General features: G+C 41.4%; 1 protein-coding gene across 1 annotated transcript in view; it reads left to right on the top strand.

The window, feature by feature from the left end:
* Nucleotides 1-17,327, top strand: part of LOC117755309 (mitogen-activated protein kinase kinase kinase kinase 4-like) — an 88,563-nt gene that overhangs the window by 39,232 nt on the left and 32,004 nt on the right. The window contains 7 exon segments of the mRNA XM_034574991.1: nucleotides 1,912-1,968; nucleotides 11,665-11,790; nucleotides 14,205-14,315; nucleotides 15,506-15,596; nucleotides 16,440-16,480; nucleotides 16,482-16,574; nucleotides 16,808-16,862. Coding sequence (XP_034430882.1) covers nucleotides 1,912-1,968; nucleotides 11,665-11,790; nucleotides 14,205-14,315; nucleotides 15,506-15,596; nucleotides 16,440-16,480; nucleotides 16,482-16,574; nucleotides 16,808-16,862 — 574 coding nt within the window.

Genomic DNA, 17,327 nt, shown 5'->3' on the forward strand with positions numbered 1-17,327 from the left:
TTATACCATAAGTGCACACACTGGAGAGAACTCCTGTGTGTGTGCGATTTACAAGCAAACACAGTCAACACACGTTTTCAAGCCTTCACACAACCTCATCATCAGCTGAGGTACCTTACCCACACACACACTCACTGCTGCTTGTTGTCTCAAGGCGGTGAATTGTTAAACTTGCCTGTCGTCACTGGAGAAAAAGAGATGAAAATTCTTGAATTGAGACGGTGAGGTCATTGTGTGTGTGTGTGTGTGTGTGTGTGTGTGTGTGTGTGTGTGTGTGTGTGTGTGTGTGTGTGTGTGTGTGTGTGTGTGTGTGTGTGTGTGTGTGTGTGTGTGTGTGTGTGTGTGTGTGTGTGTGTGTGTGTGTGAGATGAGTAAGAAAGAAACCGATGACTCAGCAGTACTTCAGTAAGATGGATGCTAGCATTTAATGGAGGTCGGCCTGCTGTGGCTGAAAAGCACTGAGATACCACCCAGACACACACACACACTTGTCTACTACTTTCTATTGACAGTTTATAGCTCAAGGACGACTTTGGTTATTTGTTGGATTTTGTGAATTGGTTTAATTTTGGATTTGCCGACAAGAGAAAAACATTATCATTCATCACCTGACGAATGCAGGTCCAGTGCTCACTCATCTTTGGTCTCCACCAACTCCTGAGATAAACCTCCAACCCCTCTCATATTACACGTAGGCATTTGATTATTAAGGTTATCTAAAGTAACCAGGGTTATGGAAAAGCTATTTATCGGTGGCGGTTTCAGGTCGTGAGTCGTTGAGTAGATTTATTTCGGTTTTGTAAATGAATGGCAGCTCTGTACACACAGTCAAGAACAAACACATATTCTGTCATCGTATTAAAACTGTATCTCGTCTAGTTTTAATAACATTTTACATTAAAATATCCCCTCGTTATTTTCAGTGTCTGCACTGATACTCGGCTCTGTTTATCTTTCCTCTCCCTCAACTATCACTGTTTTCCCTTTGTGTTTTATACTTGATAAGGTTCAACATCAACCTTCCTGCATTTTAACGTAATTACTTTTCTCCAAATTCGCTCAATACCTACACTCCTCTCCCTTTGCACACTGGAGTCTTGATACCTGACCTGAGTCTGTCAGGATAGGTTCAGACAAAGGCTTTTTCCTTTTTTTTTTTGTTTTGTCCTCCTTCACCTCTCCATTCCCACACTGTAGTTCCCACAGTTCGGCACCAGCAGAGATTTGCTTCTTGTCATCTTTGCAGTTTGGTCTCAATCAGCCTTGACCTCTATGCCTGCCCTGCCTCAACACACACACACACACACTTACACACTTGTCCCCCGTGGCTAAATCAAAATGGGCTAATCCGTCATCACTCCAACTGTGTGCTGCGCCGACTCATTCAGGAGCAGGGGCCGGTGGCTCCGGTGTCGCAGTCCTGTTTCACACAAAGGAAACTTGATCGTGTGGCAGTTCAGACACACATGATGTGTAGACATAGCCTCCCAATATAATGTTCGGAAAGCCCATGTGAGACTACCGCAGGAAAGTTTCAGGAAAATCACAGCGAGCGAGTGGGCGTGTTGACGGACGTAAAAAGAATACAAATATCTCATAATGAAAAATAGGTGCCATACCTGTAGAAGAGGCCCATGAAGATGTACATTTGGACAGACGATGAGATTCAAGAGCTTTGACGATGGTGTTGATGTGCTATAAACAAAAACATGTCATTTCCACAGTGTATGTTCTTGAATGTTCTGGATATTTCCTGTTGTTGTGAGCCCGTCCTTTCACATTATGCCGGTAATTGTCCTGTAACGGAGCTATTGAAAAGTTTGGAAAGAGACCATTAAGCTGTGTTTGCCGCATGGGTGGAAATAACTGGCTGAGCTTTTTCTTATGTCTGTCTCTTCTGTTTCTCTCCAGGGTCGACATGTCAAGACCGGACAACTGGCGGCCATCAAGGTCATGGATGTCACAGAGGTCAGTAAACACCAACTGATATTATAGGGGATGCTTTGGCTGAGGGGGAAGAGTGGTCATCCTCCAACCAGAAGGCCAGCGGCTCAAATCCCAACCCATGACAAATGTCCCATGGCAAGATGCTGAACCCTGAATGGCCCCTCATAAATGTTGAATGCATTTAGTGAAAGTCGCTTTGGATCAAAGTGTCAGCTAAATGACATGTAATGTTATATTAATATTTGTTGTTACCGGCCAGGTTTCCATTTAAGTTTAGTCCACTTTTTTTTCAGATGCTAACTATGCCAATTTTCCTCATTTCTACAGCAACATTTACCAAACTTAAACACTTACATTGTGATATGAACATATTTTTATCCATGCCGAGAAAGACTGGTGGCTCTGTAAGTCTCGTTTTTACCTGCATGCTAGCTTTGATTAATTCTTTTCACAAATTGTGATGAGTGACATCTGTTTTACACAGCTATATCAAAATATTTCCGCTCTGCAGAGATAATTAAATACAGTAGTAACTTGGAATAGAAGCATGAATGATGCATGAAGGGAGATTATTTCAGCAGCTGTACTGTAGCAGTGACCAGACTCTTCACAGCAGCCACAAAATACAGCTTTTGCAGATTTGGAATTGATCCCAAATTTCACTGCATTCGACAGACTAAGTCAGTGCTAACACTTAACTCAAGCTTTCAGTGTCACTGTTAACACTAAAACAAACTGTATCTCCGACACCTCTTCTGCTCTACATCCTCATCAATCCTCAATGTTTTTTCTTCAAAAATATTCACAATTTCAGGCTTAAAATCACACGTTTCCAAACCGCTTATTAGCTTTTTTCCTTTATCGGATAAAGCAGAGTTTATATTTAAAGCTCAACAGATTTGATATTTCCCAGGAGCGGTTTAGGCCACAGTCTTAAAGACTGAACACTGGCGTGTGTGTGCGTGTATACATGGGTGCGTGCTTGCCAGCTTCCACAAAGTTGAGTAAGGACCCAGAGGCTGTTTCTGCCTGTGTAATTGGAGCCTGTATTTCTTGGCGTGTACACATGCAGAAATGTCCCGGTAGTGCTACACAGTATAACTGCAACTCACCAAGCCTGATGATAGTATTTGGTACTTTTTTCCTCCCTGTCTTTTCTGTTACTCATCAGTGAATGAACAAATAAGTGAGAGAATGAGAAAAGTATTCACAAACTTACTTTAGGTCATTTCCTGCCCTGACGGCTTAAAGAGGAATGAGTGTGTCATCAAGGATGTCACATAAAATCTTTTAATCTGACTCCATTAGTTTTTAGCTTCATCTATAAAAACCTTAATAATTAACCAGTTTTTAGGATGGGCTTTGTTAAATGAGACAAACAGGTAATCTGGGATATTTACAGCCAGCTAGTGCAAAAGGAGATACTTCCGTTATCAATCAAATACTGAGATGTTTCAGGATTGAGTTCTGGAATTGGCCCTGATAATAATAAAATTTCCATTTTTTAAAATATACATATCTGCTGCTCCCTAATATCAGCATTAACGGCCCCCCAAAATCCTGTACCTACTTGGAAGACTTGAAAGTTTAGGTTTTTCTTTGAATCTCAACATGAATATTGGGCCTTGACTTTGGTTATGGTTGTGGAGAAGCCTATGGCAGATGTCAGTTTGGAGGAAATTGAAACCCAGATTCAGTTGCATTATATGATCCTAACAGATTTTTAAATCGATTTGTTTTGGAAAAGCATGACAAGACTTGATATTCAAAGATCTAGTTTTAGATCTTTAGGGCAGCAGCTCATACACTTATTAGTTTTGACCCCCCCCCCCCCCCCCCCCCCCCCCCCCCCCCCCCCCCCCCCCCCCCCCCCCCCCCCCCCCCCCCCCAGACTTTAGTGGGGATATATTTTAAGAGTAATTTTCCATTTAACAAATGTAGAATAAAAGCATCCATTTAGTAAAAATTACATCAGAGAATATAAACACATTTTAAACGGCAATGTTTTTCCTGACTTATCCATGATCCGACCTCTTTGTTGTTGGGACCCCCTCCCAGCCTTTCCCCCCAAATGGGTGAAAATTAAAGGAAACCATTGACACTTTTTATCTCCGGAAGCGGAAAACAGTATATAGGAGATACATTTAATGAAAATAATTGGACACTTGATTTCCCAGCATTGATAATCTAATTATTGTGGACTGAAAAAAATCTTACCCCATTAAAAAAAACTATAAACAAGAACTTTAGCTGTATGTGATTCAATGCTCATTCCTTGTTTTACAACCTCTGTGAAGTTATCCAGTGAGACAAAGAGAGGAAGGGAAAGAGACGGCAGCTGGAAAACCTGTGGGTGTTGGGATGATAAATCATTGTAGCACTGTTTATTGATTAGTCATGATATCCATTTTCCTGCGTTCTAATGCTGAAAAAATGTAATCAATGTTTAGTGGGAGGTTTTAGTGTCTTATCTGGGTTTCTATCAGGTCTTCAAAAGTCTAATATTCAATAATCTGAATTTTAAGCCTTAAATGCCTTAATTATGTCAAAAGTTCCCTGGTAGCTCTTAAATACGTTCATTCAATGCTGCTTCGGTTCTGCTTTGAAATTAATTTGAAATCTCTGGGGAATTTCAATCATTATGGTTGTCAAAAGTCTTTTGGAAACAGGAACCCTGTTCTAATGGTTCAAATACTATTTAAAGGCTTTTTCACCCTCTCTGAATATAATACAGAAGGTCCCAAATTAAAGGAAATTCTAATATACATGGCTGCTGCTGAATCTTTTGTGATAAGTTAGTTTACAGCCATTGGCAGATAACCAGATTTTGACCACATATTGAAAAAGGTAATCTTGAGTTTGGGAGTGTACCTCTCGCTGACTCTGACCTGCAGGCACGAATCTCTATTTCCAGCTGTGGAGAATAAGACAGCACATGAAGGAGGATCGGGGGAACATTTGATGGGAATGTGTTTATGTATTCATACGAGCTGAATCACTGAAGAGAAATACACATGTGGGGAATATCCAGGACATGACGGTTACTCCGTCAAGTAACAATGTTTAGAGTGGTCGATCCTTTTCCGCACAGTTCAGCCGTTTTCTTAAATAAACAGTTTGTCTGGATGTTGGCCAAGAATGACGGTTGAGCAGAAGAAGTTGTTTGCAGAGGAAAAGCTCGAGATTTTCTCACACACACACACACTCATCTCATGCAACATTTATTTCTATGTGTCTGTTTGTGAGATAGAAGACTCTGAAGGGAACCACAAGAGCTTTCACACACACTCACGTGTCACAGATGCAAAACAACGCAGCTATGTAACTCCTTTCCTGTGTGTGTGTGTGTGTGTCCACTCTCAGCTCCTCGTGCTCCTTGTGCTCCTTGGCGTATGTGCTCTGACCCACATACCACTTCCTGCTCCACATACTGAGCAGGAGTGAGGAGAAAGACAGACACTTCAGAGTAAAGAGCAAGTGGACGATGAGAGAAATACAGCGGTACGGCTGAGCTCTAGACAGAAAGGATGTTATTATCCTTTACGATCACGATTATGATAGTAAGATCGTTTTCTTTTTAACATGCGATGGATGCATTGAAAAAAAAAAGACAAAAAACAACTAAAAGAATATCTCAGGATGAAAAATAGGCGTCATACATGTAGAACACCCCAACGTAGATATTAACTTGGAAAGATCGGGTTTGAGAACTTTTGCATTGTAAACAAAACAGGTGATTCTTGTAGCGGAATTTATACGTCATGTCCTGTCTCGTATTGCTCTACCCAGACTCCGCCCCTCCCCTGGATGCACCAGACATTTTCCTGTTGTTGTGATTTCATCTGACTTGGGAAAATCTCCTGTTGCGTTCTTCACATTTGAAATGCAAACAAAAAAAGTTCATGTCTGAAAATGACTTGTGTAAAGATGAACTACATGATAGCTCTTTAAAAGTGAAGCCAAATCACCTGGATCGCCCCCTGGTGGCTGGCTGCAGTGTAAGTCATAAATCCCACCTCCTTTATGTGAGTAGACTCTGGTTCTAGATGATGTCACCAGAGCAAGATGGCAGCACCCTATCTAAATATTTGTATCGTTTTTTGGACAACCATATAATTGATCAGAAATAGTAGCCTATCTTTACCGTCTGTGTGATTGGCTGTTTGTGAAATATCAGACTCTTTTGATATATATACATGTATATCAACATTTCAGATTTTCCTTTAGGGAAAACCTTTAAGGTTCTATATAATATTTTCTCTTTCACGCAGCAATAACGTGTTGCAAGAGGAGGAACAGGAAGAGCAGAGACCTTAGGCAAAGAGACGGAGCAAGGGAACTGAGATAAGGAGAAGAAATCAGAGAGCTAGTTTTTTTTTTTTCATCTTTACTCCTCCGAGAAGGTTCAGCTGAAGTGCAGTGGGATTATGGGAGGGGCTATCACTGCTTGCACACTCCTCTCTTCACCTCCATCGCTCAAATCCATTACCTCTCTTCTCTCCTGGCCATCCTCTTCCTCCATCACACGTTCTTCTTTTTATCGCATTCATCCACATTCTCTCCCTCCTCCTCTACCTCTTTTTCGATCAGATCCTGATCTAATTCTGCCTGTTGGCATCTCTCTTTCAGTCACCGCCTCGGTTTTCTTTGAGAGACAAGACCAAGAGTCTGAGAATAGAAAGAAAGAATGGAGTCATCTTTAATCCTTTTTCAGGGGGAATTTGACAGAAAACGAAACGACAAGGCAGCTCTGCATTCTGCGTCTCTCGCTGCTGCTGTCGGCTCGATGTAATCCGGTGGGATTCAGTAAGGAAAAAAAATCGATCTTGATTAGTGGAAAAATTCCACAGCAAGCATCTTCATCTCTGCGTTTGGCTTCCCCCTGGGGAATTAATTGCTTTTGTCGCTATAATTTCTTGTTTTCTGTTTCTCTTTCTGTGAATTTTTCGCATGAAGCAAAAACAAAAAGCAAGATAACTCTCTCTCTCTGTCTGTCTGTCTCTGTCACCTCACCCCCCTGTTCGCTCAGAGGTGTGAAAGTGGAAAGTAGGAAGGTGTTGAAGGCATGAAACTGTTTTTGTCATGAAGAACAAAAGAAAACTTTTTGTTTCTATCTATGTCGAATTAAATGCAGAACACGTTCTCTATCTGTTTCTCAGGGTCTACATAAAGTCTGTATGCTGAAACAGGATTTTAGCCGCACTTGCTGCATTGCATTGCCAACATAGACGAAATAAAGACAAACGACACGTCTCCACTTCTTCCCACCTTCCAGAAACTAAGCCAAAATATCCCAGATAAATGTTGCCATCTTGCACAGATGATGTCATTTGGAGCCAGCAGTCTAAACGTGCTTGACCAATCGCGAGTCAGCTTTCAATCATGACACTTACCTAGATTTTACAGCATCAAATAACAGATTCAAAACGAGAGATATTCTGATACCTAAACCTGCCTCAGAAATGCCTCTGATACTGCAGAAAGTGAAGGGTCGGGCATTGGAAAGTACATAAATCTTTGTAGTGATCCAATACCACGCCTTCGCCAGATAGAACTGCAAATTTCTTTTTCTGGATATTACTTTTTCTTCGTTGCACCAAAACAGCAGTTGTGCTGTACTACCACGGACAAGAACTGTTTTTAGAGTGGCAAAGAAAAAACAATTCTCGGTAGTGCTAGTTGGACTTCAGACTCGAGGGGTGGCACAAGTGTTGCCAATTTCAACATGTAGCATTTTATAAAAACCATCACGTCTTTTATTTTCATAAACTGTGGCTGCACTTTTACAGCTATTCAAATGAAGTAAATGTTTTGTATTCCTAGATTTATTTGTGTTCTTTTTCAGTTCAAACCAAATAATAAAAGAAGTTCTATGTTTTCTACAGAAGCGAATTGCATTCACTTGAGAAAAATATATGCTCTGTTTTTCTGAAGTAATGACTAATCCTAGTAGCACACAGATGTTAAAATATGTTATATAAGTTGTTATTATTATAAATGCACTTATCTGTACTCATTAACGCCAATACGCAAAGTCCAGGTATTGGAAAATCCCCAAATATATCCAGACTCATCAGAAACATGAACTTGTGAACATACATCAGAGAGATAAAACCTAAAATGACAAGACCATCTTTGAGTAGAACGTGCCTGTTGGAGACATGGCGACCTCTCTTGGCCTTAGTCGAAGCCGAGGTTTCCCTCCTACTCTGCTTTTCCATTATGCTTCCATTTTGCGGCCGTCCTTTACCTCCCCTCACATTGTGTGCTGTAATACTTTAGCAACAATATGGCCGCCACTGAGTCTCCCCACCATTTCATGCCCAGGAATGATAATGAGTAGCTTCAGGACGCCTTGTTTTGAGTGGCTGACTGTGAATATATAGTTCAGGGAGAGTGAAACAGAGAGAGTGAAGGAGAGAGGGAGAGAGGTGTTGTAATGATGGGAAACATGAACATGGGACTAAAGTCATTATGGAAAGTGATGCTGCAAGGACGAGAGAGACGGTCCAAAATAAATGGACGGTGCACAAACAAGATAGAGACAAAGAGACACAGTGAAGATATGAAAGATATATAGAGAGAGGATGATGTCACTGTCTCCTTGTGGAAGCAGGAGGTTCAGGTCCTTGTCTGCCTATCCATCAAACACACACACACACACACACATATCTGTCTGTGTGTGTATTTCTGTGTGGTCTCTGTTGAATCCAATTTGTATTTTCTGACAGACTGAAGTCTAAGCAGCTCTGCGACTGCTAGAGCTCAGTCATAAGCTGTGTCTCAATTCACTGGCTGCATCCTGTGGAGGACCCGGTCTACGCAGCCGGCGTCATTTGCATCCTCCAACGGCCGCATACACTAAATGAGACACTCTGGTCTTGCTATTGCGTCACCAGCTTGTCCCGCTGTTACAGCCATCGCCTAGCACAAAGCCTTGGACGAAAACGATTTGATTTTAGATTGATGACACTCTTCCTTTTGATGATAGTTTGATGGAGGTTTTATGTTTTTAGACATATAGGTGTTGTGTTTTGTTCACGAAAGCAGTGCAGTCATTCTTATATTCTCTCAGTTGGAGGTGATTCTCCTCTTCCCTTCTTTGAGCTGTCATTTTGAACCTTTATTCATGTCCTATGGTGGATATAATGTGTAATAATGTCTCTGCTGTATTACTCCTCCTTCAGTCTGGCTGCGTCGTCTGTAATTATGTTGACTTGTTCCAAAAAGGTTCACATGACTGACAGTCTGTGGGCAACGGGATGTTCTCGTTGACCACAGAAGGTCCTTGTGTCTGTGGGAGTTGATTTACATTTTTTTGTACCATGCATGGTTCTCTGGTTTTATTTTCACTGAAATATCATTTACATATCTAACCGACCAACTGATTGGTTGACTGAGAGGTCAGCTGACTCACCTGCTTCGTGACTGGTTGGACGACTGCAGACTCGCTGATGGTCTGCTGCTGATGAGTGGATTAACAGAGGGACTGGCTGGCCGGCAGTCTGGTTTGTTGGCTTCCTCGCTGATTGGTTGGTTGGCTGTCTGGCTGCAGCAGTAACCAACTGGCTGACTGACAGTGACTTATGGGATTGGCTGACCGACTGACCCCTTCACCTCAGGCACAGGCAGTAAAAACTCCTGAAGGATATAGTTTTTCGTGGTGTACAAATGTCATACAGCGATGTCCTCTCATGAAAACCTGCTGCGTACTTAAACATCTCATGAGGAAAACAAGCCTAGCATGAATTAAGTGAAACCTGTTCACTGACAGGCTGAAAGTAAACTGCTTTTCATTTCTAGCTGCAGGACATTTACTGTATAGGACCAATAGTCAATGGTGAATTGACTGTATAGTGTTTTTCCTTTCTTATCGACTCCACAAAGCAAAACAAATCCATACAGCGCCTTTTCTCTCACACGCCATTCATACTCTGTCGGCATCAGGGGCAATTTGGGGTTTAGTGTCTTGCCCAAGGACACTTTGGAATGCAGACCGGAGGTTCCAGGGAATCGTAACATCGACCTTCTGGTTAGTGGACGACCCTCTCCAACCTCTGAGCCATTTCTTTAAGAGTCTTGTGGTGGGGCTCCACACAGAATACTGTGTGTGCTGCTAACCTCTGTACAACTGGACCACCATGCTGCCTATGGGGCAGAACCCAATGAGAAGATATGAACAGTTTGGTTGTGAGTTGACCAAACACCAGGTTCTGTGTTCCTGAGCTGCAGTTAATGTGTTTATACCGACATCTCCACGTTGACAGTGAACTCATCTTTAACTTGCCCTCTTACCCCTGGACCAGACTCAGAAATGTCCTCTGTCCTCTCTTCCTCCTGCAGCTGCAGCGCACGATAAGACACGTGTGTATTTTGAATTTCATCCAGTATCAACATGTAGCTCCAATCTTTTCCCGCAGGCTATAAAAAAATCAGTCTGTTTCTTTTTCTGTCAGACTGAGCTTGACAGCCTTAGGTACGGGAGGCAAAGTGCAACAACATTGGGGGGAAAAAAACAGTGGGAGATACAGCTGTTAACATCTGCAGTACAGACTGACACGACAAAATGTCACAAGCTTCGATATGAAAAGCCAAACTGCCCCCCCCTCCCTCACTTCCTCAGAGCTTTTCCTTTGTGGAGCAGCCAGCCGCCCATCGCGCTTCTGCTTATCGACCGGTCGCAGTAACGGTGAAAATGTCAAGTCATAGCTGCTCCTATCGCCCAATGGGCTCAGACGCACGGGCTTGGTGGATTCAAAGTGCTTCCCAATAAATGTCACACAGCCTCGGTGAGGCCGCAGTGATTGAGAAACACTGTAATCGCTTGATCGTGTCATATGTTTGAGTCTGTCCTGTAATATCCTGAGAGTGTGAGAAGGAGAGGCGATGGTTTGCTCGGCTCTGTTATCATTTTGAGTTAACGTTGTATCTGCATTTTCCTTTGGACTAATATCTGTTTATTAGACGTTGCTTTTATCCTTGCTCGGCTCCTCAGCACGTCGAACAACCAGAGAACAATCCAGAGTCTTTGCTTTGCTACCTGAGACTGTAAAAGTTTTCTTTTGCTGCTTCAGGATTTCACATTTTCTTCATTTTCTCCTTGAGGAAGGCCACATTTATATATGTCACAAAATAGTATGAATGCGATTACAATTTCTCCGGAGTCCAAGGCGAAAAGCATATTAACAAAAATGCATAATTTATACATGGAATAACAGCAAATCCACAAATTTCAGAAGTAACTAAAAAGATGTTTTTGTGCTCTGCAAAATGTTATCACAATGCAGAGGAACCCAAATAGTTAAAATGAATGTGTGCTTAAATAAATCCTTAAGCGGAAACTTGTGAGTATGTCCTGTAGTTTTTGTTTTATCCTGTTTTATTTGACAAGCAAACAAATAAGTAATCAGGTGGACAGGAGTGAAAACATAAAAGTAATAAAAGAACAGAACAAAACAATGTGAGGAAAAAGTGAAAAGATTTATCACCTGCCACTGTCACCATCTTTCCAGGTGACCTGATCCTGGAAATGCAATAATCACTGTTATCAGACTGTCAGTGTGTATTGATGGTCATTTTTTACACTTTAGAAACCTGACGAAAAGAGTATTTTATTTTGATCTGCTCAGTTGGTTCATATAATGGCTTCCCCACTCTCTGACTCAGGTAATGATTACTAACTCCACACTGCTGGGTCTTCCTCTGTCTGTCTTACAGGATGAAGAGGAGGAAATCAAGCTGGAAATTAACATGCTGAAGAAATACTCTCACCACAGAAACATAGCCACCTACTACGGAGCCTTCATCAAAAAGAGTCCGCCAGGCCACGACGACCAGCTATGGGTGAGTTCATCTCTACCACGAAAACAATGGATGCAGTGTTGTTAGTTTGAATTCACCTGAAACGTAATATAGAGATTACTCTTCACATGCTCTCGACCAATCACAGCCTCCATGTTTATAACATAGGTCTTATTTTTAGAAAAATAAAGGAAGCAGCAAAGTGGAAGAGGATGAGATTTTACTTTGGAGAGGAGGTTAATTGTCTGTTATCTGCTATAAAGCTTAAAGCAGGAAGTAATCATCATGTAAAAGTTAATGAAACCAGATTTTCTAAAGTAGTTAGTAGGTGTTACCTTACATACAACATCAGAAACGTGCTGTGTTACTCGATATTCATTTTTAGTTGCTGATTCTTTCCTAAGATTTTGTCAACAAACCCCCTATGATAAAGAAATATAACTGAGGCTTGAATATAACTATTATAAATAACTTTAAATAAAAAGACACACAAAACACAAATACAACCAAATATATACAGCTTGAATCAAGAAATTAAACATAATTTGCTTTATGCAAAGTGTAAATCTTAATGCACTTCTTTTTCTGCATGATTTATTCTGTAAAATAAAAGTTCCCATGTCGACAAACAAATGCAGATACCGATATGTCTGTGAAAAGCTCACATCGACCAATACTATTAGCCAGCGGATTAATCAATTGGTCTCTAGTCATTTCTAGTGAGGCCCTCGACTCTGTCAGTGGTGAATGCAGAAGAAAGATAATACAGACCAGCACTTAAACTCTCCAGCAGTAAGCCCAGATAAGGATACAGTATATTCTGGCTATTTGCAGAGTCAATATGCTTGCACGTACCATATTGCATCACGTTCTTCCCTGAGGAGAGCGACTCATGCTCACAACAAATCAAAGACAATTGAAACAAGACAGAGATGAGGTTAAAATCCTGAAGCAAAAAATGAGAAACTGAAATAATGAGAGGAGAGAGAGAGAGAGAGAGAGAGAGAGAGAGAGAGAGAGAGAGAGAGCAACAGGAATGTTATCACCTCTGGATGTGTTTACAGGCAGGAGAACCTCGTTTTATGGCCCTCGGCTGATCCTCACTCTCTCTCCACAACATGGCCCTGTATTTGTTTTAACAGCTGCATCCATGACCCCTTTAAGACCCCCTGATACGTCTCTCTCTCTCTCTGTGTGTGTGTGTGTGTGTGTGTGTGTGTGTGTGTGTGTGTGTGTGTGTGTGTGTGTGTGTGTGTGTGTGTGTGTGTGTGTGTGTGTGTGTGTGTGTGTGTGTGTGTAGAAGTGCCATTTTCATCTGTCTTGGCAGTTAACAGTGTTGTTTTCAGATTGTCTGGTTAAAAATATGTAAATATAAATCTTTGCGTTACCTTGTGCATAAGACACGATCCATGACAAACTTGGTGATTATTTAATAATGATGCACAGTGCAGAGGTAAATTAGGGGAGGGGACTTTGCCTTCGTGGAGTTTGAGCTGTGGCTGGAGTCATATTTTCCGTCTGTGTTCTTGTAAATGCGATATCTCAGCAATACCTTGAGGGACATATTTCTAATTTGGTACAAAGGTTCACTTGGACTCAACAGTGAACTGAGTAGATTTTGGTCCTCAAAGGTCAAAGTGTATGTCTTGTGGTAAAAAAATTATGAATTCTGCAAGTTGTAGTTCAAGAGTGACGGAATTAGTTATTTAGGTTTTTGTTCGACATATTCCAAAAGTTTTGTGTCATGTGATGCCAAAATGTAATCATTTATTCGACTAATGTGAACTCAAAACGCATAAGAAAAACTCCAACATTAAACACTTGCACTGCACTGATCAATGCAGATGGCACATTGACTGGATGTAACAAAATGGGAAAACTTTTTCTAACCTCAAAATATCGTTTTAACTAAATTTGTTCATAGTCCTTGTTGCTGCAGAGAGGAATTCCTCATCTATGAGTGTTAGTGTGAAACGATGATGACATTCAGGAGATTCCACGCAGCATTTACTCATTGCAAATCAGCTGTAAAATAACAACCGCTCGTCTTTGCCTGAATGCTGCTCCCTTTACTCCGGCTGCTTCCGATCACCGAACAGGTTAAACACGTTGTCATCAAACAAGTCATTTTTTTCATATTCTACCATTTCCTGTTAAAAGTGTTTTTTGCCAGACAGCCATCCCGCAGATTAACATTCAGATGTGGCCCTAGTGGCTCACAAATGGAAAATGCAAAGTAATAGGTTAATAGACACAGACAGTTTTCTGAGTAATTGTTGCTTTCGTTGAAATTAGATATACTATAAAATGAATGTGGTCATGGTTCATTGATGGTGAAGTGCAGCGTGTAACACCTCTTGGCGGGATTCTCCGTAACTCACAAAATCATGGTGTGAGTGTGTCTGTGTTTTCATGTTTAAAATGTCATTTTTTCATATGTGTCCTCTCTCCTCCAGCTGGTGATGGAGTTCTGTGGTGCCGGTTCCATCACAGATCTGGTGAAGAACACCAAAGGCAACACACTGAAGGAGGACTGGATCGCCTACATCTCCCGAGAGATCCTCAGGGTCAGTACTTCTTCTCCGCCAACCACTGACCTCACTGCCGAATAAAAAGATGGGTGGCTTCGACACCAGGCCTCAATGAATTCAGGACTTTGTCTGGTCGTTGGACGAAATGCATCACAAGACAGAACCAAAGACAACGGGACCTTGTAATGCGAAAAAAAGAGATTATATACTGTGGCAGCAGAGTGCATTTAAAATCATCAGTAGATTACTGCCTCTTTGTAGTCTAGGGGGGGGGGGGGGGGGGGGGGGGGGGGGGGGGGGGGGGGGGGGGGGGGGGGGGGGGGGGGGGGTAGGGGGGGGGGGGGGGGGGGGGGGGGGGGGGGGGGGGGGGGGGGGGGGGGGGGGGGGGGGGGGGGGGGTCACTGTGTTGATATCAGTGACCTGTATTTACACACATGGATATAATCCTACGATATCCCCCTATTAACTAGTGCCGTGTCTGTTCTAAACCTCCCTGTTTGTAACGGGCTGTTTGTTTGGTCTGTGGTGACGCTGGTTGCAGTTTTCTTTCTGAAACTGTAAAAGTGACCTGCAGTAATTTACCCGCAGCTGTACTCAGTCCACAAATACTGAATCTGCTCCACTGCTTCTGCACAAAGAGCTGCTCACCTGTTTAAGTTCAGTGGAGCTGGACTCAGTACGCAGAACCTGAACGGGAGAGTCAGATGTTGACGAGTAGATCAAAACTTGGGAAAGAGCTCCCGCACAACGTCTAGCTCGCAATCAGGAATGTATTATGCAACATTTCCTTACTACAACTTCATCAGGCAAACATTTTGTGAAAATGAGAAGTGAAACTGCAGAAATGTATTTATATGGCAGAATCACCAGTTGTGGAAATCATAAAGCATCATCATCATAATAAATAAAACCAGGAAACGCAAAATTACACAAAATTACATAAATATATTTTATTATATTAATATAGAACATATTACATGTATAAATACACTGCACTTCATGGGCCTTTAACAAGACACACACCAAGTGTGAAGCGGTTCTTGAGATCATACACACAGACAGAGATTTCTGGAATTATTAGATAAGGTTGCACGTTTCAAGATCTTTGAAATCTTTGAATTTTCCATCTTTGATAGTTCTCACTCTTTCTATTTTCCCTCTGACCTGAAAGCTCTGAGAAGCTGTAAATATGTAATATTTACTCTTGTGTCCATGTATCTCTACAGGGATTAGCTCACCTACACGCTCATCATGTCATCCACCGTGACATCAAGGGACAAAACGTGCTGCTGACTGAAAACGCTGAGGTCAAACTGGGTACGTCTTGTTTTTTTTTTTGTGTGTGCACAGCGCCAGCACCAGGGTCTGGACGTCTGAACTGGGGGGAAAAAATACAGCAGCGCCAGATTTGAGTCAACGCCGTACTTGTGCCAACTGGGGCATTTTCATTACCAGTGTTATAATGTTTCATATGATTGTAGGTCCTATAAAACTAAATATCACTCTAGATATTTTTTGACCATTATGTTGGAAATGATCTTGTCTCGATACAACAGCAGCAAGCAACATTTTGTCTTAATCTTCCAGTCATCTATCTGATTTTGATTTCTCTAAATATGCATGATTAGATTACTATTTGTAACCAACTTACTCCCTCTGACCTTTTTTTAAATTGCTGTCCTGTGACACGCAGTATAAAGCACATGTCTTCTCTGAGGCCACAATAAATCACTTTGCATTTCAGTTAAATGGAGACGAAAGAGAGCATTCAAAATACAGCAGCGTCTCAAACGTTACACTCAGGACACAACCAGAACTGTGGACTTGAGTTCGGGGATTTCAGCATGAGAAGAAAATAAGTTAAATCTGAATTAACAAAGGACCAGGGGCAAGAACTGATTTGTTTATTTAGCTTGGAGGATTAGATTTAAATCAGAGATATGAAAGTCACATTTTCAAGGGATCCAACACCTGCAGTTTGACTTTGAACATAATTTTTAATCCATAAATTAAGCACGGTCACTGTGTTCCCGATGTACCAATAATTTCATTTTTATACTTTATTTGCGTAGTATACTTTTTAATATATAACACACGCACAACACTCCTGTAAGTTGACTGTTTTCAGTCGTAACTGATCCTGATCCTGTTCTTCCTCAGTGGACTTTGGTGTGAGTGCTCAGCTGGATCGGACGGTAGGATCGAAGGAACAACCTTCATATCGGGACCCCATATTGGATGGCTCCAGAGGTCATCGCTTGTGATGAAAACCCAGATGCTACCTATGACTACAGGGTAAGAAAAGAAAAATCTGAGTCTGCTCTTTTATAATACAACAGGGGCTGGATGGTAGGAAGAGATATGAGATATTGATATAAGTTCTGAAATCACCATTAAAAGTTATATATTCTTCACTTTTGTTTAAACTTGCTCATTTTTACATTTTCTCAATAGGAATAGACACATAAATGAAACATGGCAGATAAACATGTCCACCAAACTCATCTGACTCATCTTCTGTCCTTCAGAGTGACCTGTGGTCCTGTGGAATCACAGCTATAGAGATGGCTGAAGGAGCTCCTCGTAAGTACTGTTACATTAATCTATCGGTGGTTTGCTTGGCATAGTATAAAGTAGTATAAAAGTCGTTCCAATGGGGAATTGGTATAATAGCTGTGACAAAGATTATGTTCAAATTGATAATGTATTTAACTGGTGATGGCAGAGAGTGGAAAGAACATTTGGAAGAAGGGTTAAAAAACGGTGGCCAGACCAAGGCTGTCAGTCAAATAGAGACCAATCATATCTGTTCAAAGCAACCATACTAAGTACCAGACTTTTTAAAATAACATGTTAGTCCTTTAACCTTCCACATAGTATTTAAGGCTACATCCACATTAGTAAGTTTTAGTTTAAAAAACCCATCACTTTTGCTAACGTTTACATCATGGTTTACATCTGCCGTCCACGACGACTGCCGTCAAAACCTCTGAAACGGAGCCTTTTCAAAACTATGTTGGCCTTGTTTTCACTTTTAAAACCTCTGAC

Source organism: Hippoglossus hippoglossus, chromosome 21 (assembly GCF_009819705.1).
Source record: "Hippoglossus hippoglossus isolate fHipHip1 chromosome 21, fHipHip1.pri, whole genome shotgun sequence".
NCBI lineage: Eukaryota > Metazoa > Chordata > Actinopteri > Pleuronectiformes > Pleuronectidae > Hippoglossus > Hippoglossus hippoglossus.